The following is a 27371-nucleotide window of genomic DNA, read 5'->3' on the forward strand; positions in this document are numbered from 1 at the left end:
GTATCTGGCAAGTTAGAAGCGGTATTTGGCAACTAGAAGGGGTATTTGGCAACTAGAAGGGGTATTTGGCAGCTAGAAGAGGTACAGTATGTGGCAACTAGAAGGGGTATTTGGCAACTAGAAGGGGTATTTGGCAGCTAGAAGAGGTATTTGGCAAGTTAGAAGAGGTATTTGGCAACTAGAAGGGATATGTGGCAGCTAGAAGGGGTATTTGGCAGCTAGAAGAGGTATTTGGCAGCTAGAAGAGACATTTGGCAGCTAGAAGGGTTATTTGGCAGCTAGAAGAGATATTTGGCAGCTAGAAGGGGTATTTGGCAATTTAGAAGAGGTATTTGGCAGCTAGAGGTATTTGGCAGCTAGAAGGGATATGTGGCAGCTAAAAGGGGTATTTGGCAGCTAGAAAAGGTAATTGGCGAGCTAGAAGAGATATTTGGCAGCTAGAAGAGATATTTGGCAGCTAGAAGAGATATTTGGCAGCTAGAAGAGATATTTGGCAGCTAGAAGGGGTATTTGGCAGCTAGAAGAGATATTTGGCAGCTAGAAGAGATATTTGGCAGCTAGAAGGGGTATTTGGCAGCTAGAAGAGATATTTGGCAGCTAGAAGGGGTATTTGGCAAGTAGAAGGGATATGTGGCAGCTAGAAGGGTATTTGACAGCTAGAATAGGTATTTGGCAGCTATAAGAGATATTTGGCAGATAGAATAGATATTTGGCAGATAGAATAGATATTTGGCAGCTAGAAAGGGTATTTGGCAACTAGAAGGGATATGTGGCAGCTAAAATGGGTATTTGGCAGCTAGAAGAGGTATTTGGCAGCTAGAAGAGATATTTGGCAGCTAGAAGAGGTACAGTATGTGGCAACTAGAAGGGGTATTTGGCAACTAGAAGAGGTATTTGGCAGCTATAAGAGATATTTGGCAGATAGAATAGATATTTGGCAGATAGAATATATATTTGACAGCTAGAAGAGGTATTTGGCAGCTATAAGAGATATTTGGCAGATAGAATAGATATTTGGCAAGTTAGAAGAGGTATTTGGCAGCTAGAAGAGGTATTTGGCAGCTAGAAAGGGTATTTGGCAACTAGAAGGGATATGTGGCAGCTAAAATGGGTATTTGGCAGCTAGAAGAGATATTTGGCAGATAGAATAGATATTTGGCAGATAGAATATATATTTGACAGCTAGAAGAGGTATTTGGCAGCTATAAGAGATATTTGGCAGATAGAATAGATATTTGGCAAGTTAGAAGAGGTATTTGGCAGCTAGAAGAGGTACAGTATGTGGCAACTAGAAGGGGTATTTGGCAACTAGAAGGGGTATTTGGCAGCTAGAAGAGGTATTTGGCAAGTTAGAAGAGGTATTTGGCAACTAGAAGGGATATGTGGCAGCTAGAAGGGGTATTTGGCAGCTATAAGAGATATTTGGCAGATAGAATAGATATTTGGCAAGTTAGAAGAGGTATTTGGCAGCTAGAAGAGGTATTTGGCAGCTAGAAGAGATATTTGGCAGCTAGAAGAGGTACAGTATGTGGCAACTAGAAGGGGTATTTGGCAACTAGAAGGGGTATTTGGCAGCTAGAAGAGGTATTTTGGCAAGTTAGAAGAGGTATTTGGCAGCTAGAAGGGGTATTTGGCAAGTTAGAAGAGGTATTTGGCAGCTAGAAGAGATATTTAGCAGCTAGAAGAGGTACAGTATGTGGCAACTAGAAGGGGTATTTGGCAACTAGAAGGGGTATTTGGCAGCTAGAAGAGGTATTTTGGCAAGTTAGAAGAGGTATTTGGCAGCTAGAAGAGATATTTAGCAGCTAGAAGAGGTACAGTATGTGGCAACTAGAAGGGGTATTTGGCAACTAGAAGGGGTATTTGGCAGCTAGAAGAGGTATTTGGCAAGTTAGAAGAGGTATTTGGCAGCTAGAAGAGGTACAGTATGTGGCAACTAGAAGGGGTATTTGGCAACTAGAAGGGGTATTTGGCAGCTAGAAGAGGTATTTGGCAAGTTAGAAGAGGTATTTGGCAACTAGAAGGGATATGTGGCAGCTAGAAGGGGTATTTGGCAAGTTAGAAGAGGTATTTGGCTGCTAGACGTATTTGGCAGTTAGAAGGGATATGTGGCAGCTAGAAGAGATATTTGGCAGCTAGAAGGGGTATTTGGCAACTAGAAGAGGTATTTGGCAGCTAGAAGAGATATTTGGCAGATAGAATAGATATTTGGCAGATAGAATAGATATTTGACAGCTAGAAGAGGTATTTGGCAGCTATAAGAGATATTTGGCAGATAGAATAGATATTTGGCAAGTTAGAAGAGGTATTTGGCAGCTAGAAGAGGTATGTGGCAACTAGAAGGGGTATTTGGCAACTAGAAGAGGTATTTGGCAGCTATAAGAGATATTTGGCAGATAGAATAGATATTTGGCAGATAGAATAGATATTTGACAGCTAGAAGAGGTATTTGGCAGCTATAAGAGATATTTGGCAGATAGAATAGATATGTGGCAGCTAGAAGAGGTATTTGGCAGCTAGAAAGGGTATTTGGCAACTAGAAGGGATATGTGGCAGCTAAAATGGGTATTTGGCAGCTAGAAGGGGTATTTGGCAAGTTAGAAGAGGTATTTGGCAGCTAGAAGAGATATTTAGCAGCTAGAAGAGGTACAGTATGTGGCAACTAGAAGGGGTATTTGGCAACTAGAAGGGGTATTTGGCAGCTAGAAGAGGTATTTTGGCAAGTTAGAAGAGGTATTTGGCAGCTAGAAGAGATATTTGGCAGCTAGAAGAGGTACAGTATGTGGCAACTAGAAGGGGTATTTGGCAACTAGAAGGGGTATTTGGCAGCTAGAAGAGGTATTTTGGCAAGTTAGAAGAGGTATTTGGCAGCTAGAAGAGGTATTTGGCAAGTTAGAAGAGGTATTTGGCAGCTAGAAGAGGTACAGTATGTGGCAACTAGAAGGGGTATTTGGCAACTAGAAGGGGTATTTGGCAGCTAGAAGAGGTATTTGGCAAGTTAGAAGAGGTATTTGGCAACTAGAAGGGATATGTGGCAGCTAGAAGGGGTATTTGGCAGCTATAAGAGATATTTGGCAGATAGAATAGATATTTGGCAAGTTAGAAGAGGTATTTGGCAGCTAGAAGAGGTATTTGGCAGCTAGAAGAGATATTTGGCAGCTAGAAGAGGTACAGTATGTGGCAACTAGAAGGGGTATTTGGCAACTAGAAGGGGTATTTGGCAGCTAGAAGAGGTATTTTGGCAAGTTAGAAGAGGTATTTGGCAGCTAGAAGAGGTACAGTATGTGGCAACTAGAAGGGGTATTTGGCAACTAGAAGGGGTATTTGGCAGCTAGAAGAGGTATTTTGGCAAGTTAGAAGAGGTATTTGGCAGCTAGAAGAGATATTTAGCAGCTAGAAGAGGTACAGTATGTGGCAACTAGAAGGGGTATTTGGCAACTAGAAGGGGTATTTGGCAACTAGAAGGGGTATTTGGCAGCTAGAAGAGGTATTTTGGCAAGTTAGAAGAGGTATTTGGCAGCTAGAAGAGATATTTAGCAGCTAGAAGAGGTACAGTATGTGGCAACTAGAAGGGGTATTTGGCAGCTAGAAGAGGTATTTGGCAAGTTAGAAGAGGTATTTGGCAAGTTAGAAGAGGTATTTGGCAGCTAGAAGAGATATTTAGCAGCTAGAAGAGGTACAGTATGTGGCAACTAGAAGGGGTATTTGGCAACTAGAAGAGGTATTTGGCAAGTTAGAAGAGGTATTTGGCAGCTAGAAGAGGTACAGTATGTGGCAACTAGAAGGGGTATTTGGCAACTAGAAGGGGTATTTGGCAGCTAGAAGAGGTATTTGGCAAGTTAGAAGAGGTATTTGGCAGCTAGAAGAGGTACAGTATGTGGCAACTAGAAGGGGTATTTGGCAACTAGAAGGGGTATTTGGCAGCTAGAAGAGGTATTTGGCAAGTTAGAAGAGGTATTTGGCAACTAGAAGGGATATGTGGCAGCTAGAAGGGGTATTTGGCAGCTAGAAGAGGTATTTGGCAGCTAGAAGAGATATTTGGCAGCTAGAAGAGGTACAGTATGTGGCAACTAGAAGGGGTATTTGGCAGCTAGAAGGGGTATTTGGCAAGTTAGAAGAGGTATTTGGCAGCTAGAAGAGATATTTAGCAGCTAGAAGAGGTGCAGTATGTGGCAACTAGAAGGGGTATTTGGCAACTAGAAGGGGTATTTGGCAGCTAGAAGAGGTATTTGGCAAGTTAGAAGAGGTATTTGGCAGCTAGAAGAGGTATTTGGCAGCTAGAAAGGGTATTTGGCAACTAGAAGGGGTATTTGGCAGCTAGAAGAGGTATTTGGCAAGTTAGAAGAGGTATTTGGCAACTAGAAGGGATATGTGGCAGCTAGAAGGGGTATTTGGCAGCTAGAAGAGGTATTTAGCAGCTAGAAGAGATATTTGGCAGCTAGAAGAGGTACAGTATGTGGCAACTAGAAGGGGTATTTGGCAACTAGAAGGGGTATTTGGCAGCTAGAAGAGGTATTTTGGCAAGTTAGAAGAGGTATTTGGCAGCTAGAAGGGGTATTTTGCAAGTTAGAAGAGGTATTTGGCAGCTAGAAGAGATATTTAGCAGCTAGAAGAGGTACAGTATGTGGCAACTAGAAGGGGTATTTGGCAACTAGAAGGGGTATTTGGCAGCTAGAAGGGATATGTGGCAGCTAGAAGGGGTATTTGGCAACTAGAAGGGGTATTTGGCAGCTAGAAGAGGTATTTTGGCAAGTTAGAAGAGGTATTTGGCAGCTAGAAGAGATATTTAGCAGCTAGAAGAGGTACAGTATGTGGCAACTAGAAGGGGTATTTGGCAACTAGAAGGGGTATTTGGCAGCTAGAAGGGATATGTGGCAGCTAGAAGGGGTATTTGGCAGCTAGAAGAGGTGTTTGGCAGCTAGAAGAGATATTTGGCAGCTAGAAGGGGTATTTGGCAAGTTAGAAGAGGTATTTGGCTGCTAGAGGTATTTGGCAGTTAGAAGGGATATGTGGCAGCTAGAAGAGGTATTTGGCAGCTAGAAGAGGTAATTGGCGAGCTAGAAGAGATATTTGGCAGCTAGAAGAGATATTTGGCAGCTAGAAGGGGTATTTGGCAAGTTAGAAGAGGTATTTGGCAGCTAGAAGAGATATTTGGCAGCTAGAAGAGGTATTTGGCAAGTTAGAAGAGGTATTTGGCAGCTAGAGGTATTTGGCAACTAGAAGGGATATGTGGCAACTAGAAGAGGTACAGTATGTGGCAACTAGAAGGGGTATTTGGCAACTAGAAGGGATATGTGGCAGCTAGAAGGGATATTTGGCAGCTAGAAGAGGTACAGTATGTGGCAACTAGAAGGGGTATTTGGCAACTAGAAGGGGTATTTGGCAGCTAGAAGAGGTATTTTGGCAAGTTAGAAGAGGTATTTGGCAGCTAGAAGAGATATTTAGCAGCTAGAAGAGGTACAGTATGTGGCAACTAGAAGGGGTATTTGGCAAGTTAGAAGAGGTATTTGGCAGCTAGAAGAGATATTTAGCAGCTAGAAGAGGTACAGTATGTGGCAACTAGAAGGGGTATTTGGCAAGTTAGAAGAGGTATTTGGCAGCTAGAAGAGGTACAGTATGTGGCAACTAGAAGGGGTATTTGGCAACTAGAAGGGGTATTTGGCAGCTAGAAGAGGTATTTGGCAAGTTAGAAGAGGTATTTGGCAACTAGAAGGGATATGTGGCAGCTAGAAGGGGTATTTGGCAAGTTAGAAGAGGTATTTGGCTGCTAGAGGTATTTGGCAGTTAGAAGGGATATGTGGCAGCTAGAAGAGATATTTGGCAGCTAGAAGGGGTATTTGGCAACTAGAAGGGGTATTTGGCAACTAGAAGAGGTATTTGGCAGCTAGAAGAGATATTTGGCAGATAGAATAGATATTTGGCAGATAGAATAGATATTTGACAGCTAGAAGAGGTATTTGGCAGCTATAAGAGATATTTGGCAGATAGAATAGATATTTGGCAAGTTAGAAGAGGTATTTGGCAGCTAGAAGAGGTATGTGGCAACTAGAAGGGGTATTTGGCAACTAGAAGAGGTATTTGGCAGCTAGAAGAGATATTTGGCAGATAGAATAGATATTTGGCAGATAGAATAGATATTTGACAGCTAGAAGAGGTATTTGGCAGCTATAAGAGATATTTGGCAGATAGAATAGATATTTGGCAAGTTAGAAGAGGTATTTGGCAGCTAGAAGAGGTATGTGGCAACTAGAAGGGGTATTTGGCAACTAGAAGAGGTATTTGGCAGCTATAAGAGATATTTGGCAGATAGAATAGATATTTGGCAGATAGAATAGATATTTGACAGCTAGAAGAGGTATTTGGCAGCTATAAGAGATATTTGGCAGATAGAATAGATATGTGGCAGCTAGAAGAGGTATTTGGCAGCTAGAAAGGGTATTTGGCAACTAGAAGGGATATGTGGCAGCTAGAAGGGGTATTTGGCAAGTTAGAAGAGGTATTTGGCAGCTAGAAGAGATATTTAGCAGCTAGAAGAGGTACAGTATGTGGCAACTAGAAGGGGTATTTGGCAACTAGAAGGGGTATTTGGCAGCTAGAAGAGGTATTTTGGCAAGTTAGAAGAGGTATTTGGCAGCTAGAAGGGGTATTTGGCAAGTTAGAAGAGGTATTTGGCAGCTAGAAGAGATATTTAGCAGCTAGAAGAGGTACAGTATGTGGCAACTAGAAGGGGTATTTGGCAACTAGAAGGGGTATTTGGCAGCTAGAAGAGGTATTTTGGCAAGTTAGAAGAGGTATTTGGCAGCTAGAAGAGGTATTTGGCAAGTTAGAAGAGGTATTTGGCAGCTAGAAGAGGTACAGTATGTGGCAACTAGAAGGGGTATTTGGCAACTAGAAGGGGTATTTGGCAGCTAGAAGAGGTATTTGGCAAGTTAGAAGAGGTATTTGGCAACTAGAAGGGATATGTGGCAGCTAGAAGGGGTATTTGGCAGCTATAAGAGATATTTGGCAGATAGAATAGATATTTGGCAAGTTAGAAGAGGTATTTGGCAGCTAGAAGAGGTATTTGGCAGCTAGAAGAGATATTTGGCAGCTAGAAGAGGTACAGTATGTGGCAACTAGAAGGGGTATTTGGCAACTAGAAGGGGTATTTGGCAGCTAGAAGAGGTATTTTGGCAAGTTAGAAGAGGTATTTGGCAGCTAGAAGGGGTATTTGGCAAGTTAGAATAGATATTTTGGCAAGTTAGAAGAGGTATTTGGCAGCTAGAAGGGGTATTTGGCAGCTAGAAGAGGTATTTTGGCAAGTTAGAAGAGGTATTTGGCAGCTAGAAGGGGTATTTGGCAGCTAGAAGAGATATTTAGCAGCTAGAAGAGGTACAGTATGTGGCAACTAGAAGGGGTATTTGGCAACTAGAAGGGGTATTTGGCAGCTAGAAGAGGTATTTTGGCAAGTTAGAAGAGGTATTTGGCAGCTAGAAGAGATATTTAGCAGCTAGAAGAGGTACAGTATGTGGCAACTAGAAGGGGTATTTGGCAACTAGAAGGGGTATTTGGCAACTAGAAGGGGTATTTGGCAGCTAGAAGAGGTATTTTGGCAAGTTAGAAGAGGTATTTGGCAGCTAGAAGAGATATTTAGCAGCTAGAAGAGGTACAGTATGTGGCAACTAGAAGGGGTATTTGGCAACTAGAAGGGGTATTTGGCAGCTAGAAGAGGTATTTGGCAAGTTAGAAGAGGTATTTGGCAGCTAGAAGAGATATTTAGCAGCTAGAAGAGGTACAGTATGTGGCAACTAGAAGGGGTATTTGGCAACTAGAAGAGGTATTTGGCAAGTTAGAAGAGGTATTTGGCAGCTAGAAGAGGTACAGTATGTGGCAACTAGAAGGGGTATTTGGCAACTAGAAGGGGTATTTGGCAGCTAGAAGAGGTATTTGGCAAGTTAGAAGAGGTATTTGGCAGCTAGAAGAGGTACAGTATGTGGCAACTAGAAGGGGTATTTGGCAACTAGAAGGGGTATTTGGCAGCTAGAAGAGGTATTTGGCAAGTTAGAAGAGGTATTTGGCAACTAGAAGGGATATGTGGCAGCTAGAAGGGGTATTTGGCAGCTAGAAGAGGTATTTGGCAGCTAGAAGAGATATTTGGCAGCTAGAAGAGGTACAGTATGTGGCAACTAGAAGGGGTATTTGGCAGCTAGAAGAGGTATTTGGCAGCTAGAAGAGGTATTTGGCAGCTAGAAAGGGTATTTGGCAACTAGAAGGGGTATTTGGCAAGTTAGAAGAGGTATTTGGCAGCTAGAAGAGATATTTAGCAGCTAGAAGAGGTACAGTATGTGGCAACTAGAAGGGGTATTTGGCAACTAGAAGAGGTATTTGGCAGCTAGAAGAGGTATTTGGCAGCTAGAAAGGGTATTTGGCAACTAGAAGGGGTATTTGGCAGCTAGAAGAGGTATTTGGCAAGTTAGAAGAGGTATTTGGCAACTAGAAGGGATATGTGGCAGCTAGAAGGGGTATTTGGCAGCTAGAAGAGGTATTTATTAGCTAGAAGAGATATTTGGCAGCTAGAAGAGGTACAGTATGTGGCAACTAGAAGGGGTATTTGGCAACTAGAAGGGGTATTTGGCAGCTAGAAGAGGTATTTGGCAAGTTAGAAGAGGTATTTGGCAGCTAGAAGAGGTACAGTATGTGGCAACTAGAAGGGGTATTTGGCAACTAGAAGGGGTATTTGGCAGCTAGAAGAGGTATTTGGCAAGTTAGAAGAGGTATTTGGCAACTAGAAGGGATATGTGGCAGCTAGAAGGGGTATTTGGCAGCTAGAAGAGGTATTTGGCAGCTAGAAGAGATATTTGGCAGCTAGAAGAGGTACAGTATGTGGCAACTAGAAGGGGTATTTGGCAGCTAGAAGGGGTATTTGGCAAGTTAGAAGAGGTATTTGGCAGCTAGAAGAGATATTTACTAGCTAGAAGAGGTACAGTATGTGGCAACTAGAAGGGGTATTTGGCAACTAGAAGGGGTATTTGGCAGCTAGAAGAGGTATTTGGCAAGTTAGAAGAGGTATTTGGCAGCTAGAAGAGGTATTTGGCAGCTAGAAAGGGTATTTGGCAACTAGAAGGGGTATTTGGCAGCTAGAAGAGGTATTTGGCAAGTTAGAAGAGGTATTTGGCAACTAGAAGGGATATGTGGCAGCTAGAAGGGGTATTTGGCAGCTAGAAGGGGTATTTGGCAAGTTAGAAGAGATATTTTGGCAAGTTAGAAGAGGTATTTGGCAGTTAGAAGGGGTATTTGGCAGCTAGAAGAGATATTTAGCAGCTAGAAGAGGTACAGTATGTGGCAACTAGAAGGGGTATTTGGCAACTAGAAGGGGTATTTGGCAGCTAGAAGAGGTATTTTGGCAAGTTAGAAGAGGTATTTGGCAGCTAGAAGAGATATTTAGCAGCTAGAAGAGGTACAGTATGTGGCAACTAGAAGGGGTATTTGGCAACTAGAAGGGGTATTTGGCAACTAGAAGGGGTATTTGGCAGCTAGAAGAGGTATTTTGGCAAGTTAGAAGAGGTATTTGGCAGCTAGAAGAGATATTTAGCAGCTAGAAGAGGTACAGTATGTGGCAACTAGAAGGGGTATTTGGCAACTAGAAGGGGTATTTGGCAGCTAGAAGAGGTATTTGGCAAGTTAGAAGAGGTATTTGGCAGCTAGAAGAGATATTTAGCAGCTAGAAGAGGTACAGTATGTGGCAACTAGAAGGGGTATTTGGCAACTAGAAGAGGTATTTGGCAAGTTAGAAGAGGTATTTGGCAGCTAGAAGAGGTACAGTATGTGGCAACTAGAAGGGGTATTTGGCAACTAGAAGGGGTATTTGGCAGCTAGAAGAGGTATTTGGCAAGTTAGAAGAGGTATTTGGCAGCTAGAAGAGGTACAGTATGTGGCAACTAGAAGGGGTATTTGGCAACTAGAAGGGGTATTTGGCAGCTAGAAGAGGTATTTGGCAAGTTAGAAGAGGTATTTGGCAACTAGAAGGGATATGTGGCAGCTAGAAGGGGTATTTGGCAGCTAGAAGAGGTATTTGGCAGCTAGAAGAGATATTTGGCAGCTAGAAGAGGTACAGTATGTGGCAACTAGAAGGGGTATTTGGCAGCTAGAAGGGGTATTTGGCAAGTTAGAAGAGGTATTTGGCAGCTAGAAGAGATATTTAGCAGCTAGAAGAGGTACAGTATGTGGCAACTAGAAGGGGTATTTGGCAACTAGAAGGGGTATTTGGCAGCTAGAAGAGGTATTTGGCAAGTTAGAAGAGGTATTTGGCAGCTAGAAGAGGTATTTGGCAGCTAGAAAAGGTATTTGGCAACTAGAAGGGGTATTTGGCAGCTAGAAGAGGTATTTGGCAAGTTAGAAGAGGTATTTGGCAACTAGAAGGGATATGTGGCAGCTAGAAGGGGTATTTGGCAGCTAGAAGAGGTATTTATTAGCTAGAAGAGATATTTGGCAGCTAGAAGAGGTACAGTATGTGGCAACTAGAAGGGGTATTTGGCAACTAGAAGGGGTATTTGGCAGCTAGAAGAGGTATTTGGCAAGTTAGAAGAGGTATTTGGCAGCTAGAAGAGGTACAGTATGTGGCAACTAGAAGGGGTATTTGGCAACTAGAAGGGGTATTTGGCAGCTAGAAGAGGTATTTGGCAAGTTAGAAGAGGTATTTGGCAACTAGAAGGGATATGTGGCAGCTAGAAGGGGTATTTGGCAGCTAGAAGAGGTATTTGGCAGCTAGAAGAGATATTTGGCAGCTAGAAGAGGTACAGTATGTGGCAACTAGAAGGGGTATTTGGCAGCTAGAAGGGGTATTTGGCAAGTTAGAAGAGGTATTTGGCAGCTAGAAGAGATATTTACTAGCTAGAAGAGGTACAGTATGTGGCAACTAGAAGGGGTATTTGGCAACTAGAAGGGGTATTTGGCAGCTAGAAGAGGTATTTGGCAAGTTAGAAGAGGTATTTGGCAGCTAGAAGAGGTATTTGGCAGCTAGAAAGGGTATTTGGCAACTAGAAGGGGTATTTGGCAGCTAGAAGAGGTATTTGGCAAGTTAGAAGAGGTATTTGGCAACTAGAAGGGATATGTGGCAGCTAGAAGGGGTATTTGGCAGCTAGAAGAGGTATTTAGCAGCTAGAAGAGATATTTGGCAGCTAGAAGAGGTACAGTATGTGGCAACTAGAAGGGGTATTTGGCAACTAGAAGGGGTATTTGGCAGCTAGAAGAGGTATTTTGGCAAGTTAGAAGAGGTATTTGGCAGCTAGAAGGGGTATTTTGCAAGTTAGAAGAGGTATTTGGCAGCTAGAAGAGATATTTAGCAGCTAGAAGAGGTACAGTATGTGGCAACTAGAAGGGGTATTTGGCAACTAGAAGGGGTATTTGGCAGCTAGAAGGGATATGTGGCAGCTAGAAGGGGTATTTGGCAACTAGAAGGGGTATTTGGCAGCTAGAAGAGGTATTTTGGCAAGTTAGAAGAGGTATTTGGCAGCTAGAAGAGATATTTAGCAGCTAGAAGAGGTACAGTATGTGGCAACTAGAAGGGGTATTTGGCAGCTAGAAGAGGTGTTTGGCAGCTAGAAGAGATATTTGGCAGCTAGAAGGGGTATTTGGCAAGTTAGAAGAGGTATTTGGCTGCTAGAGGTATTTGGCAGTTAGAAGGGATATGTGGCAGCTAGAAGAGGTAATTGGCGAGCTAGAAGAGATATTTGGCAGCTAGAAGAGATATTTGGCAGCTAGAAGGGGTATTTGGCAAGTTAGAAGAGGTATTTGGCAGCTAGAAGAGATATTTGGCAGCTAGAAGAGGTATTTGGCAAGTTAGAAGAGGTATTTGGCAGCTAGAGGTATTTGGCAACTAGAAGGGATATGTGGCAACTAGAAGAGGTACAGTATGTGGCAACTAGAAGGGGTATTTGGCAACTAGAAGGGATATGTGGCAGCTAGAAGGGATATTTGGCAGCTAGAAGAGGTACAGTATGTGGCAACTAGAAGGGGTATTTGGCAACTAGAAGGGGTATTTGGCAGCTAGAAGAGATATTTAGCAGCTAGAAGAGGTACAGTATGTGGCAACTAGAAGGGGTATTTGGCAAGTTAGAAGAGGTATTTGGCAGCTAGAAGAGATATTTAGCAGCTAGAAGAGGTACAGTATGTGGCAACTAGAAGGGGTATTTGGCAAGTTAGAAGAGGTATTTGGCAGCTAGAAGAGGTACAGTATGTGGCAACTAGAAGGGGTATTTGGCAACTAGAAGGGGTATTTGGCAGCTAGAAGAGGTATTTGGCAAGTTAGAAGAGGTATTTGGCAACTAGAAGGGATATGTGGCAGCTAGAAGGGGTATTTGGCAGCTAGAAGAGGTATTTGGCAAGTTAGAAGAGGTATTTGGCAGCTAGAAGAGGTACAGTATGTGGCAACTAGAAGGGGTATTTGGCAACTAGAAGGGGTATTTGGCAGCTAGAAGAGGTATTTGGCAAGTTAGAAGAGGTATTTGGCAACTAGAAGGGATATGTGGCAGCTAGAAGGGGTATTTGGCAAGTTAGAAGAGGTATTTGGCTGCTAGAGGTATTTGGCAGTTAGAAGGGATATGTGGCAGCTAGAAGAGGTATTTGCCAGCTAGAAAGGGTATTTGGCAGCTAGAAGGGATATGTGGCAGCTAGAAGAGATATTTGGCAGCTAGAAGGGGTATTTGGCAAGTTAGAAGAGGTATTTGGCAGCTAGAAGAGGTATGTGGCAACTAGAAGGGGTATTTGGCAACTAGAAGAGGTATTTGGCAGCTAGAAGAGATATTTGGCAGATAGAATAGATATTTGGCAGATAGAATAGATATTTGACAGCTAGAAGAGGTATTTGGCAGCTATAAGAGATATTTGGCAGATAGAATAGATATTTGGCAAGTTAGAAGAGGTATTTGGCAGCTAGAAGAGGTATGTGGCAACTAGAAGGGGTATTTGGCAACTAGAAGAGGTATTTGGCAGCTAGAAGAGATATTTGGCAGATAGAATAGATATTTGGCAGATAGAATAGATATTTGACAGCTAGAAGAGGTATTTGGCAGCTATAAGAGATATTTGGCAGATAGAATAGATATGTGGCAGCTAGAAGAGGTATTTGGCAGCTAGAAAGGGTATTTGGCAACTAGAAGGGATATGTGGCAGCTAAAATGGGTATTTGGCAGCTAGAAGGGGTATTTGGCAAGTTAGAAGAGGTATTTGGCAGCTAGAAGAGATATTTAGCAGCTAGAAGAGGTACAGTATGTGGCAACTAGAAGGGGTATTTGGCAACTAGAAGGGGTATTTGGCAGTTAGAAGAGGTATTTTGGCAAGTTAGAAGAGGTATTTGGCAGCTAGAAGAGGTACAGTATGTGGCAACTAGAAGGGGTATTTGGCAACTAGAAGGGGTATTTGGCAGCTAGAAGAGGTATTTTGGCAAGTTAGAAGAGGTATTTGGCAGCTAGAAGAGGTATTTGGCAAGTTAGAAGAGGTATTTGGCAGCTAGAAGAGGTACAGTATGTGGCAACTAGAAGGGGTATTTGGCAACTAGAAGGGGTATTTGGCAGCTAGAAGAGGTATTTTGGCAAGTTAGAAGAGGTATTTGGCAGCTAGAAGAGGTACAGTATGTGGCAACTAGAAGGGGTATTTGGCAACTAGAAGGGGTATTTGGCAGCTAGAAGAGGTATTTGGCAAGTTAGAAGAGGTATTTGGCAACTAGAAGGGATATGTGGCAGCTAGAAGGGGTATTTGGCAGATAGAATAGATATTTGGCAAGTTAGAAGAGGTATTTGGCAGCTAGAAGAGGTATTTGGCAGCTAGAAGAGATATTTGGCAGCTAGAAGAGGTACAGTATGTGGCAACTAGAAGGGGTATTTGGCAACTAGAAGGGGTATTTGGCAGCTAGAAGAGGTATTTTGGCAAGTTAGAAGAGGTATTTGGCAGCTAGAAGGGGTATTTGGCAAGTTAGAAGAGGTATTTGGCAGCTAGAAGAGATATTTAGCAGCTAGAAGAGGTACAGTATGTGGCAACTAGAAGGGGTATTTGGCAACTAGAAGGGGTATTTGGCAGCTAGAAGAGGTATTTTGGCAAGTTAGAAGAGGTATTTGGCAGCTAGAAGAGATATTTAGCAGCTAGAAGAGGTACAGTATGTGGCAACTAGAAGGGGTATTTGGCAACTAGAAGGGGTATTTGGCAACTAGAAGGGGTATTTGGCAGCTAGAAGAGGTATTTTGGCAAGTTAGAAGAGGTATTTGGCAGCTAGAAGAGATATTTAGCAGCTAGAAGAGGTACAGTATGTGGCAACTAGAAGGGGTATTTGGCAACTAGAAGGGGTATTTGGCAGCTAGAAGAGGTATTTGGCAAGTTAGAAGAGGTATTTGGCAGCTAGAAGAGATATTTAGCAGCTAGAAGAGGTACAGTATGTGGCAACTAGAAGGGGTATTTGGCAACTAGAAGAGGTATTTGGCAAGTTAGAAGAGGTATTTGGCAGCTAGAAGAGGTACAGTATGTGGCAACTAGAAGGGGTATTTGGCAACTAGAAGGGGTATTTGGCAGCTAGAAGAGGTATTTGGCAAGTTAGAAGAGGTATTTGGCAGCTAGAAGAGGTACAGTATGTGGCAACTAGAAGGGGTATTTGGCAACTAGAAGGGGTATTTGGCAGCTAGAAGAGGTATTTGGCAAGTTAGAAGAGGTATTTGGCAACTAGAAGGGATATGTGGCAGCTAGAAGGGGTATTTGGCAGCTAGAAGAGGTATTTGGCAACTAGAAGGGATATGTGGCAGCTAGAAGAGGTACAGTATGTGGCAACTAGAAGGGGTATTTGGCAGCTAGAAGGGATATGTGGCAGCTAGAAGAGGTACAGTATGTGGCAACTAGAAGGGGTATTTGGCAAGTTAGAAGAGGTATTTGGCAGCTAGAAGAGATATTTAGCAGCTAGAAGAGGTACAGTATGTGGCAACTAGAAGGGGTATTTGGCAACTAGAAGGGATATGTGGCAGCTAGAAGAGGTACAGTATGTGGCAACTAGAAGGGGTATTTGGCAAGTTAGAAGAGGTATTTGGCAGCTAGAAGAGATATTTAGCAGCTAGAAGAGGTACAGTATGTGGCAACTAGAAGGGGTATTTGGCAACTAGAAGGGGTATTTGGCAGCTAGAAGAGGTATTTGGCAAGTTAGAAGAGGTATTTGGCAGCTAGAAGAGGTATTTGGCAGCTAGAAAGGGTATTTGGCAACTAGAAGGGGTATTTGGCAGCTAGAAGAGGTATTTGGCAAGTTAGAAGAGGTATTTGGCAACTAGAAGGGATATGTGGCAGCTAGAAGGGGTATTTGGCAGCTAGAAGAGGTATTTAGCAGCTAGAAGAGATATTTGGCAGCTAGAAGAGGTACAGTATGTGGCAACTAGAAGGGGTATTTGGCAACTAGAAGGGGTATTTGGCAGCTAGAAGAGGTATTTGGCAAGTTAGAAGAGGTATTTGGCAGCTAGAAGAGATATTTAGCAGCTAGAAGAGGTACAGTATGTGGCAACTAGAAGGGGTATTTGGCAACTAGAAGGGGTATTTGGCAGCTAGAAGAGGTATTTGGCAAGTTAGAAGAGGTATTTGGCAACTAGAAGGGATATGTGGCAGCTAGAAGGGGTATTTGGCAGCTAGAAGAGGTGTTTGGCAGCTAGAAGAGATATTTGGCAGCTAGAAGGGGTATTTGGCAGCTATAAGAGATATTTGGCAGATAGAATAGATATTTGGCAAGTTAGAAGAGGTATTTGGCAGCTAGAAGAGGTATTTGGCAGCTAGAAGAGATATTTGGCAGCTAGAAGAGGTACAGTATGTGGCAACTAGAAGGGGTATTTGGCAACTAGAAGGGGTATTTGGCAGCTAGAAGAGGTATTTTGGCAAGTTAGAAGAGGTATTTGGCAGCTAGAAGGGGTATTTGGCAAGTTAGAAGAGGTATTTGGCAGCTAGAAGAGATATTTAGCAGCTAGAAGAGGTACAGTATGTGGCAACTAGAAGGGGTATTTGGCAACTAGAAGGGGTATTTGGCAGCTAGAAGAGGTATTTTGGCAAGTTAGAAGAGGTATTTGGCAGCTAGAAGAGATATTTAGCAGCTAGAAGAGGTACAGTATGTGGCAACTAGAAGGGGTATTTGGCAACTAGAAGGGGTATTTGGCAACTAGAAGGGGTATTTGGCAGCTAGAAGAGGTATTTTGGCAAGTTAGAAGAGGTATTTGGCAGCTAGAAGAGATATTTAGCAGCTAGAAGAGGTACAGTATGTGGCAACTAGAAGGGGTATTTGGCAACTAGAAGGGGTATTTGGCAGCTAGAAGAGGTATTTGGCAAGTTAGAAGAGGTATTTGGCAGCTAGAAGAGATATTTAGCAGCTAGAAGAGGTACAGTATGTGGCAACTAGAAGGGGTATTTGGCAACTAGAAGAGGTATTTGGCAAGTTAGAAGAGGTATTTGGCAGCTAGAAGAGGTACAGTATGTGGCAACTAGAAGGGGTATTTGGCAACTAGAAGGGGTATTTGGCAGCTAGAAGAGGTATTTGGCAAGTTAGAAGAGGTATTTGGCAGCTAGAAGAGGTACAGTATGTGGCAACTAGAAGGGGTATTTGGCAACTAGAAGGGGTATTTGGCAGCTAGAAGAGGTATTTGGCAAGTTAGGAGAGGTATTTGGCAGCTCGAAGGGGTATTTGGCAGCTAGAAGAGGTACAGTATGTGGCAACTAGAAGGGGTATTTGGCAACTAGAAGGGATATGTGGCAGCTAGAAGGGGTATTTGGCAGCTAGAAGAGGTATTTGGCAGCTAGAAGAGATATTTGGCAGCTAGAAGAGGTACAGTATGTGGCAACTAGAAGGGGTATTTGGCAGCTAGAAGGGGTATTTGGCAAGTTAGAAGAGGTATTTGGCAGCTAGAAGAGATATTTAGCAGCTAGAAGAGGTACAGTATGTGGCAACTAGAAGGGGTATTTGGCAACTAGAAGGGGTATTTGGCAGCTAGAAGAGGTATTTGGCAAGTTAGAAGAGGTATTTGGCAGCTAGAAGAGGTATTTGGCAGCTAGAAAGGGTATTTGGCAACTAGAAGGGGTATTTGGCAGCTAGAAGAGGTATTTGGCAAGTTAGAAGAGGTATTTGGCAACTAGAAGGGATATGTGGCAGCTAGAAGGGGTATTTGGCAGCTAGAAGAGGTATTTAGCAGCTAGAAGAGATATTTGGCAGCTAGAAGAGGTACAGTATGTGGCAACTAGAAGGGGTATTTGGCAACTAGAAGGGGTATTTGGCAGCTAGAAGAGGTATTTTGGCAAGTTAGAAGAGGTATTTGGCAGCTAGAAGGGGTATTTTGCAAGTTAGAAGAGGTATTTGGCAGCTAGAAGAGATATTTAGCAGCTAGAAGAGGTACAGTATGTGGCAACTAGAAGGGGTATTTGGCAACTAGAAGGGGTATTTGGCAGCTAGAAGAGGTATTTTGGCAAGTTAGAAGAGGTATTTGGCAGCTAGAAGAGATATTTAGCAGCTAGAAGAGGTACAGTATGTGGCAACTAGAAGGGGTATTTGGCAACTAGAAGGGGTATTTGGCAGCTAGAAGAGGTATTTGGCAAGTTAGAAGAGGTATTTGGCAACTAGAAGGGATATGTGGCAGCTAGAAGGGGTATTTGGCAGCTAGAAGAGGTGTTTGGCAGCTAGAAGAGATATTTGGCAGCTAGAAGGGGTATTTGGCAGCTAGAAGAGGTAATTGGCGAGCTAGAAGAGATATTTGGCAGCTAGAAGAGATATTTGGCAGCTAGAAGAGGTATTTGGCAAGTTAGAAGAGGTATTTGGCAGCTAGAAGAGATATTTGGCAGCTAGAAGAGGTATTTGGCAAGTTAGAAGAGGTATTTGGCAGCTAGAAGAGATATTTGGCAGCTAGAGGTATTTGGCAACTAGAAGGGATATGTGGCAACTAGAAGAGGTATTTGGCAACTAGAAGGGATATGTGGCAGCTAGAAGGGATATTTGGCAGCTAGAAGAGGTACAGTATGTGGCAACTAGAAGGGGTATTTGGCAACTAGAATGGATATGTGGCAGCTAGAAGGGGTATTTGGCAGCTAGAAGAGGTACAGTATGTGGCAACTAGAAGGGGTATTTGGCAACTAGAATGGATATGTGGCAACTAGAAGGGATATGTGGCAACTAGAAGAGGTATTTGGCAGCTAGAAGGGATATGTGGCAGCTAAAAGGGGTATTTGGCAGCTAGAAGGGGTATTTGGCAGCTAGAAGAGGTATTTGGCAACTAGAAAAGGTATGTGGCAACTAGAAGGGATATGTGGCAACTAGAAGAGGTATTTGGCAGCTAGAAGGGATATGTGGCAGCTAAAAGGGGTATTTGGCAGCTAGAAGGGGTATTTGGCAGCTAGAAGAGGTATTTGGCAACTAGAAAAGGTATTTGGCAACTGGAAGGGTTATGTGGCAGCTAACAGTCGCAGCTACTAATGTTTATCTTGCTTAGCATTAAAGAACATTTAGCACTGTAGCATTTTCAGACAACATATGTGCTTGGTGACACTGGCCTTGGCCTCCTCCTCCCCGCCTCCAAGTCAGTCTGCAGTGGTATGGCACCATGACACCATGACACCACCACCACCACCCCAACCTTCTATTTCAGTCGCATTTTCTCACTGCAAACATTCCAACTTCAGTCTGTTCCAGAACATGGCATCTCGTCTGTTCTTTGAATTGACTTCTGGCGTCTAAATCCGTCTCACTCCCCTTCTCTCTCTCTCTCTCTCCCCCGCCGCAGACAAGTTCTGGTACTGCCGCCTGTCTCCCAACCACAAAGTCCTGCACTACGGAGACCTGGAGGAGAGCCCCCAGGGGGAGGTGCCCCACGACTCCCTGCAGGACAAATGTAGGTGGCACCCATTTTCAAAGACCTTTTAGTTTGCCCTGGTCAGCAACATACTAACTTTTAGTTACATCAAACATGCAGTAGTCTGCTATCATGTACTGTACTGTACTGTACTGTACTGTACACATCATGTACTTTTATACATGTTTTACAGGGGCCGTCAAATGATTCAAATATTTAACCTGAATTAAGTTATTGCACACCTTAGTTTGGTTTCGAGTTTTTAAACACGACCAAAATGGGACTAAACTATTCGAACACATTGATATTGTGTATAAGTATGTATATATATGTGTATGTACATGTTTATATTTATATATGTGTGTACATATACATACATGTATATACAGTATGTATGTATATATATCAACAATATGTACGTACATATATATATTAACATACATATGTATATACACACATGTATGTATGTATGTATGTATGTATGCGTATACGTATATATATACATATATATGTATATATATACATATATATATATGTATTTATGTGTATGTATACATACATATGTATGTATGTATACATATATATATGTATATATACATATATGTATGTATAAATATACATACATACAAACAAGTGTGTATATATAGGTAAAAATAAATCTAATATACCGAAAAAAATGTCTGATAATAAGAAAATTTGAAAAATATGTGTGTGTATATATGTGTATTATATATATATATATATATATATATATATATATATATATATGTATATGTGTGTGTATATATATATATATGTATGTATATATACATATATGAATATATATATGCATATATGTATGTATATATGTATATACATATATGTGTATTTATGTGTATATATGTAAATATATATATGAATATATATATGAATATATTATGTACGCATATACATATACATACAAATGTATGTACACACATACTGTATGTATGTATGTATGCATATGTATATATACATATGTATGTATATGTAAACATACATATGTTTTGTATATGTATATATACGTATGTATGTATATATATGTATATAATTATATGTATGTATATATATGCATAGATTTATATTTATATGTATATATATATATTTGTATATATATGTATTTATATGTGTATTTATATGTTAATGTACACATACATGTATATATATATATCAACAGTATGTATATATAGCAACAGTATGTATTTATGTATGTATGAATATACACATGTATACACATGTATATACATGTGTATATATATATATATATAGAGAGATATAGGTATAAATATGCATAGGTGAGTGTGTGTATATATGTATATACTGAATACCTATACATGTATGTCTGTGAATATATATGTATGTATATATCTATGTATGAATGAATATGTGTATGTAGATATGTATATGAAAGTATGTATGTATATATGTACATATATACACACATGCGTATACGTATGTACATGTGTGTATATACATATACATACATACATACATACACGTATATATAGGTAAAAATGAATATACCTAAAATATTGTCTGATTATAAGAACATTTGAAAAGTATATATATATATATGTAAATATGTATATAAATATATATGTAAATATGTATATATATGTATGTACATATATAAATGTATGTATATGAATATAAGTATATGTATAAAAATGTATGTATGTGTATACAAAGACATGTGTATATATAGGTAAAAATAAATCTTATATACCGAAAATATTGTCTGATTATAAGAAAATTAGAAAAATATATGTGTATGTGTATGTATATATATATATATATATATATATATATATATATATATATATATATATATATATATATATATATACATATCTATGTATGTATATATACATACATGTGTATACATATATATGTATATATGCATGTATATGTATATATATGTATATGTATGTATATATATGTATATGTATATATATGTATATGTTTATATATGTTTATATATATATGCACATGTTTATATACGTGCAGTATGTATGTATTTATACATATGTATGTATGTATGTGTATATACATATATGTATGTGTGTATATACATGTGTATATATGTATGTGTGTGTATATATACATATGTATGTAGGTAAATATACATATGTATGTACATGTATTTATATTTATAAATGGTTGTACTTGTATAGCGTTTTTGTACCCCTTTTAAAGGAGCCCAAAACGCTTTGACAGTATTTCCACATTCGCCCATTCACACACACATATGTATGTATATTTATTTATGTGTATATATACTTATGTATGTTTGTATATATATACATATGTATGTATATATACATATGTATGTATACGTATGTATATAAACATATGTATATTTGTATATGTATGTATGTTTACACATTATGTATGTATGTATATGTATACATACATATGTATGTATATGTGTATGTATACGTATGTTAACTTTAACTTTGTGTATGTATACAAATGTATGTATGTATATGTACATATGTATGTATATGTATTAATACATATGCATTTGTATGTATATATACACATATGTATGTATATGTATTAATACATATGTATGTATACAAATATGTTTGTATGTATATATGCATATGTATGTATATATACGTATGCATGTATATGTAGGTATGTATGTATATATAAGTATATAATTATGTGTATATATATTTATGTATATATATGTGTCTATATGTATATATATATATGTGTATGTATTCATATATAGGTATATGTATATATATGTGTGTATGTATATATATGGTTAAATATGTATGTATAAATATGTGTATATATGTGTATATACGTACATATGTATGTATGTGTATGTATGTATACAAATATATGTATGTATGTATATGTATATATTCATATGTATAAATACACTTATGTATCTGTATATATACATATGTTTGTATATGTATATGTATGTATGTATATCTATTTATATGTATATATACGTACATATGTATGTATGTATATATACATATGTATGTATGTATTTGTAAGTATATACATATACCAAAAAATGTATATGTACACATATGTATGTATACATATGTATGTATACAAATGTATGTGTATATGTATGTACATGTATATATACATACGTGTGTATGTATATAATTATGGCTATATATATTTGTATGTATGTATATATGTATGTGTATATAAATGTTTATATTTATGTATGTATATATGTATTTGTATATTAATGTATATTTTTATGTGTGTATATATACATATATATGTATGTATATATAAAATGTATATGTATCTATATATATGCATAAATATATGTATATATACATATGTATGTATGTGTGTATATATATACAAATGTATGTATATGTACATATAAATATGTATGTGTATCTCTTCATATGTATATAAATGTATGTATGTATGTGTGTATGTATGTATGTATGTATGTATAAACATATGTATGTATGTATGTACATATATACATACATGTGTATGTATATATACATATGTATGATTATGTGTATGTATATATGCATATGTGTTTATATGTATATGTGTTTGTATATATACATACGTGTATATATGTATGTATGTGTATATATGTTTGTGTGTATGCTTATGTATATATGTGTAAATATATGTGTAGATATGTATGTATATTTACATATATGTATGTATATATACGTGTATATATATATGTTATGTCTGTGTGTATGCATGTCTGTATATGTGTATTTTTGTATGTATATGTGTATATATATTAATGTATTTGTGTATATATGTATGTGTATATATACATATATGTATACATGGACATGTGTATTTATATATATACATGAATTTATATCAATATATTCATATATATGTGTGTAAATCCATGCACTGTATATATGTATATCTATATATGTGTATGTATATATATACATATGTATGTGTATGTATACATACACATGTATGTATGTGTATGTATATATATATACACATGTATGTATATGTATACATACATATGTATGTATGTGTATGTGTATGTATATATATATATACGTGGTATGTATATGTGTGTATGTGTATATATATATGTATATAATTTTGTGTATATATATATGTATATTAACATACATATATATACATGTATATTTTATATACATGTATATTAACATACATATGTATATATATACATATGTGTATATACACATGTGTATACAGTATATATGTGGATATAAACATATATATGTGTGTGTATGTATATATATATGTGTATTTGTATATTTTTAGATGGTTATGTATATATGTATTTATATGAATATATGTATATATGTATATGTATATATACGTATAAATATATGTATGTGTGTATATATGTGTAAGTATATAAAAAAATTGAAAGTATATATATATGTATGTATGTACGTATATAAATGTATGTATGTACAGTATGTATGTATGTATGTATACGAATATATATGTATAGAAATGTATGTATGTGTTTGAATTTATATTTATGTATATGTATATACACACATATATGTATATGTATACATACACACGTATATATATATGTATGTGTGTATGTATATGTATGTATGTATATATATGTATATAATTTTATGTATATATGTATATTAACATGCATATGTATATAAATACATGTGTATATATGTATATGTGTGTATGTATATATATGTGTATTTATATATTTGTATATAAATATACATATATTTGTATGTATATATATACATACATATATATATATATATATACTGTATGTATATGTATGTATATATATGTATAAATATATGTATATATACGTATAAATATATGTATGTATATAAGAAATTTCAAAGTGTATATAAATGTATGTATGCACAGTATATATGTATGTATGTATATGAATACATATGTATATAAATGTATTTTTGTGTTTGATTTCATATTTATGTATATGTATACATACACATGTATGTATATGTATGTATGTAGTATATATACATACATATGAATGTATGTATTTATGTACATACACGTGTATACATATGTGTGTGTATGTATGTATATATATATATATATATATATACATACATGTGTGTATTTACTGTATACATATTAACATTTGTTTATGTATGCGTATTTATGTACTTCAAGGACATAAACAAAGGACAAAACACTTTTGTTTACATTATGTGTACACGTGTATACATGTGTGTATATACATATACATACAAAGACGTGTATATAGAGTTAAAAATTAATCTAATATACCGAAAATATTGTCTGATTATAAGAAAGTGGAAAAAAATGTGTATATATTTGTATATATATATATATATATATATATATATATATACATACGTATGTGTATGTATATATATATACATACGTATGTGTATGTATAGATGTATATATATACACGTGTATTTATGTGTTTATACGCAAATGTAAATATACATATATGTATACATTTATATGTATGTATATAAATATATTAATATGTATGTATATATACATACAAATGTATGTACACAAATACTGTATGTATGTATATGTATATATACATATGTATGTATACATATGTATGTCTATGTATAGATACACATGTATGTATACATGTATATGTATGTATATATATAATTATATGTGTATGTATGTATGTTTGTTTGTATATATACATATATGTATATATTTATGTATATATATGCATATATACATATTTATGTGTGTATATATTTGTATATGTATTTATATGTGTATGTATATGCTTATGTACATATACATGTATAAATATATCAACAGTATGTATTTATGTATGTATGTATGAATATATACATGTATATCCATGTGTATGTATATATATAGCGATATAGATATATATATATATATGCATACGTGTTTGTGTATATATGTATATACTGAATACCTATAAAATACCTATGCATGTATGTTTGTGTATATGTATGTATTTTTCTATGTATGAATGAATATTTGTACGTAGATAGGTATATGAACAGTATGTATGTATATGTATATATACATATGTGTATACGTGTGTATATATATATATTTATATATATATACATACATATATATATATATATAAATATACATATATATATATATATATATATATATATATATATACATGTGTGTATATACTGTATGTATGTCTATATATGTACTTCAAGGACAAAAGATGTAAACAAATAATTTTTTTTACACGTGTGTATATACAGTATGTATGTACATAGATACACACATGCATATATGTATATACATATGTGTAAATAGATATAAATACATACATACACCTATATATATATATATATATAGGGAAAAATGAATATACCTAAAATATTGTCTGATTATAACATTTGAAAAGTATATATATATGTATATATATATATATGTATGTATGTATGTACATATATAAATGTATGTATATGAATATATATGTACATAAATGTATGTGTATACAAAGACATGTGTATGTATAGGTAAAAATAAATCTGATATACCGAAAATATTGTCTGATTATAAGAAAATTAAAAAATATATGTGTGTATATATATATGTGTATATACATATATATATGTGTATATACAAATATGTTCATTTAAGTGTATATATGTATTTGTACAGTATATATACATATATGTGTATGCATATAAATGTATATATATGCATGTATATATTTATATATATATGAATATATATGTATTTTTATATATATGTATGTAAAAAAATGTGTATATGTATACAGTATATACTTATGTTTATATATATACATATGTATACATATGTATGTATACATACATATATATATACATATATGTATGTATATACATATGTATGTATATGTATACATACATATGTTTGTATTTATATGTATACATATGTATGTATATATATGCATAAATATATGTGTATGTTTATACACTTTTGTATGTATATATGTATGTGTATATATATATACATATGTGTATATATATATATATGTCTATATATACATACTGCATATGTGTATTTATAGGTGTGTATGTATGTATATGTGTTTATATATGTATATATGTGTGTGTATATGTATAAAAGTGTGTGTATATGCATAAATATATATATGGATATCTATGTGTATATATAAATATGTATGTGTATGTATATATATATATACATATATTTATGTATGTATGTATATATATATGTTTGTATATGTATATATACATATGTATGTTTACACATCATGTATGTATGTATACGTATACATACATATGTATGTATACGTATGTTTACTATAACTTTGTGTATGTATGTATACAAATGTATGTATATGTATATATACATATGTATGTATATGTATTAATACATATGTATGTATACAAATATGTTTGTATGTATATATACATATGTATGTATGTGTACGTGTATGTGTATATACGTATGCATGTATATGTATGTATATGTATATATACATATTCATGCATATGTAGGTATGTATATATAAGTATATAAATATGTGTGTATATATTTATGTATATATATGTTTGTATATATGTGTATGTATACATTTATAGGTATAAATATATTTATATATGTGTATGTATATGTACATATGTATGTATGTATATATATGTATGTATACATATGTATGTATATGTATACAAATCTATGTAGATGTATATATACGTATGTATTTTTATGTATATAAGTATATGTCTATATATATTAATATGTATATATCTGTGTATATAAATGTATTTATGTATGTATATATATGTATATAAATTAATATTTTTTATGTATGTATATATACATAAAATATAAATGTATCTATATATGTATAAATATATGTAATTGTATGTATATGTACATATTTATGTATGTGTATGTATATATACAAATGTATGTATATATAAATATGTATGTATATTAATTTATATGTATGAATGCGTATGTATGTATACGTATGGATGTATAAACATAAGTATATATATACAAATACATACAAATGTATATATACATATGTATGTATGTACATATATACATACATATGCATATATACATATGTATGATTGTGTGTATGTATATATGCATATGTATTTATATGTATACATACATATGAATGTATATGTGTATGTATATCTACATACGTGTTTATATGTATGTATGTGTATATATGTATACATATGTTTGTGTGTATGCATACGTATATATGTGTAGATATGTATTTATATATATGCATGTATATATACGTGTATATATGTATGTATATATGTTATGTTTATGTGTATGCACCTCTGTATATGTGTATATATGTATTTGTGTACATGGATATGTATATTTATATATATATATGTATATTTACATACATTTATGTAAATATATTCCTATATATGTGTATAAATCCATGTATATATTTATATCTATATATGTGTATGTATGTATATATATACATATGTATGTATGTATATATACATATGTGTGTATACATTTATATATATATATATGTTTATGTATATATACATATGTATGTACATATATGTGTATATA

The 27371-nt window shown here is 36.0% G+C and overlaps 1 protein-coding gene across 4 annotated transcripts in view; it reads left to right on the forward strand.

Annotated features, from left to right (window-relative positions):
- Positions 1-27371, forward strand: part of elmo1 (engulfment and cell motility 1 (ced-12 homolog, C. elegans)) — a 214730-nt gene that overhangs the window by 171299 nt on the left and 16060 nt on the right. For all 4 annotated transcript variants that reach the window (XM_061897072.1, XM_061897073.1, XM_061897074.1 and 1 more), the window contains one exon: positions 18750-18857. In XM_061897072.1, coding sequence (XP_061753056.1) covers positions 18750-18857 — 108 coding nt within the window. The remainder of the gene's footprint in view (positions 1-18749; positions 18858-27371) is intronic.

This window comes from Nerophis ophidion, linkage group LG04 (genome assembly GCF_033978795.1).
Source record: "Nerophis ophidion isolate RoL-2023_Sa linkage group LG04, RoL_Noph_v1.0, whole genome shotgun sequence".
NCBI classification, from domain to species: domain Eukaryota; kingdom Metazoa; phylum Chordata; class Actinopteri; order Syngnathiformes; family Syngnathidae; genus Nerophis; species Nerophis ophidion.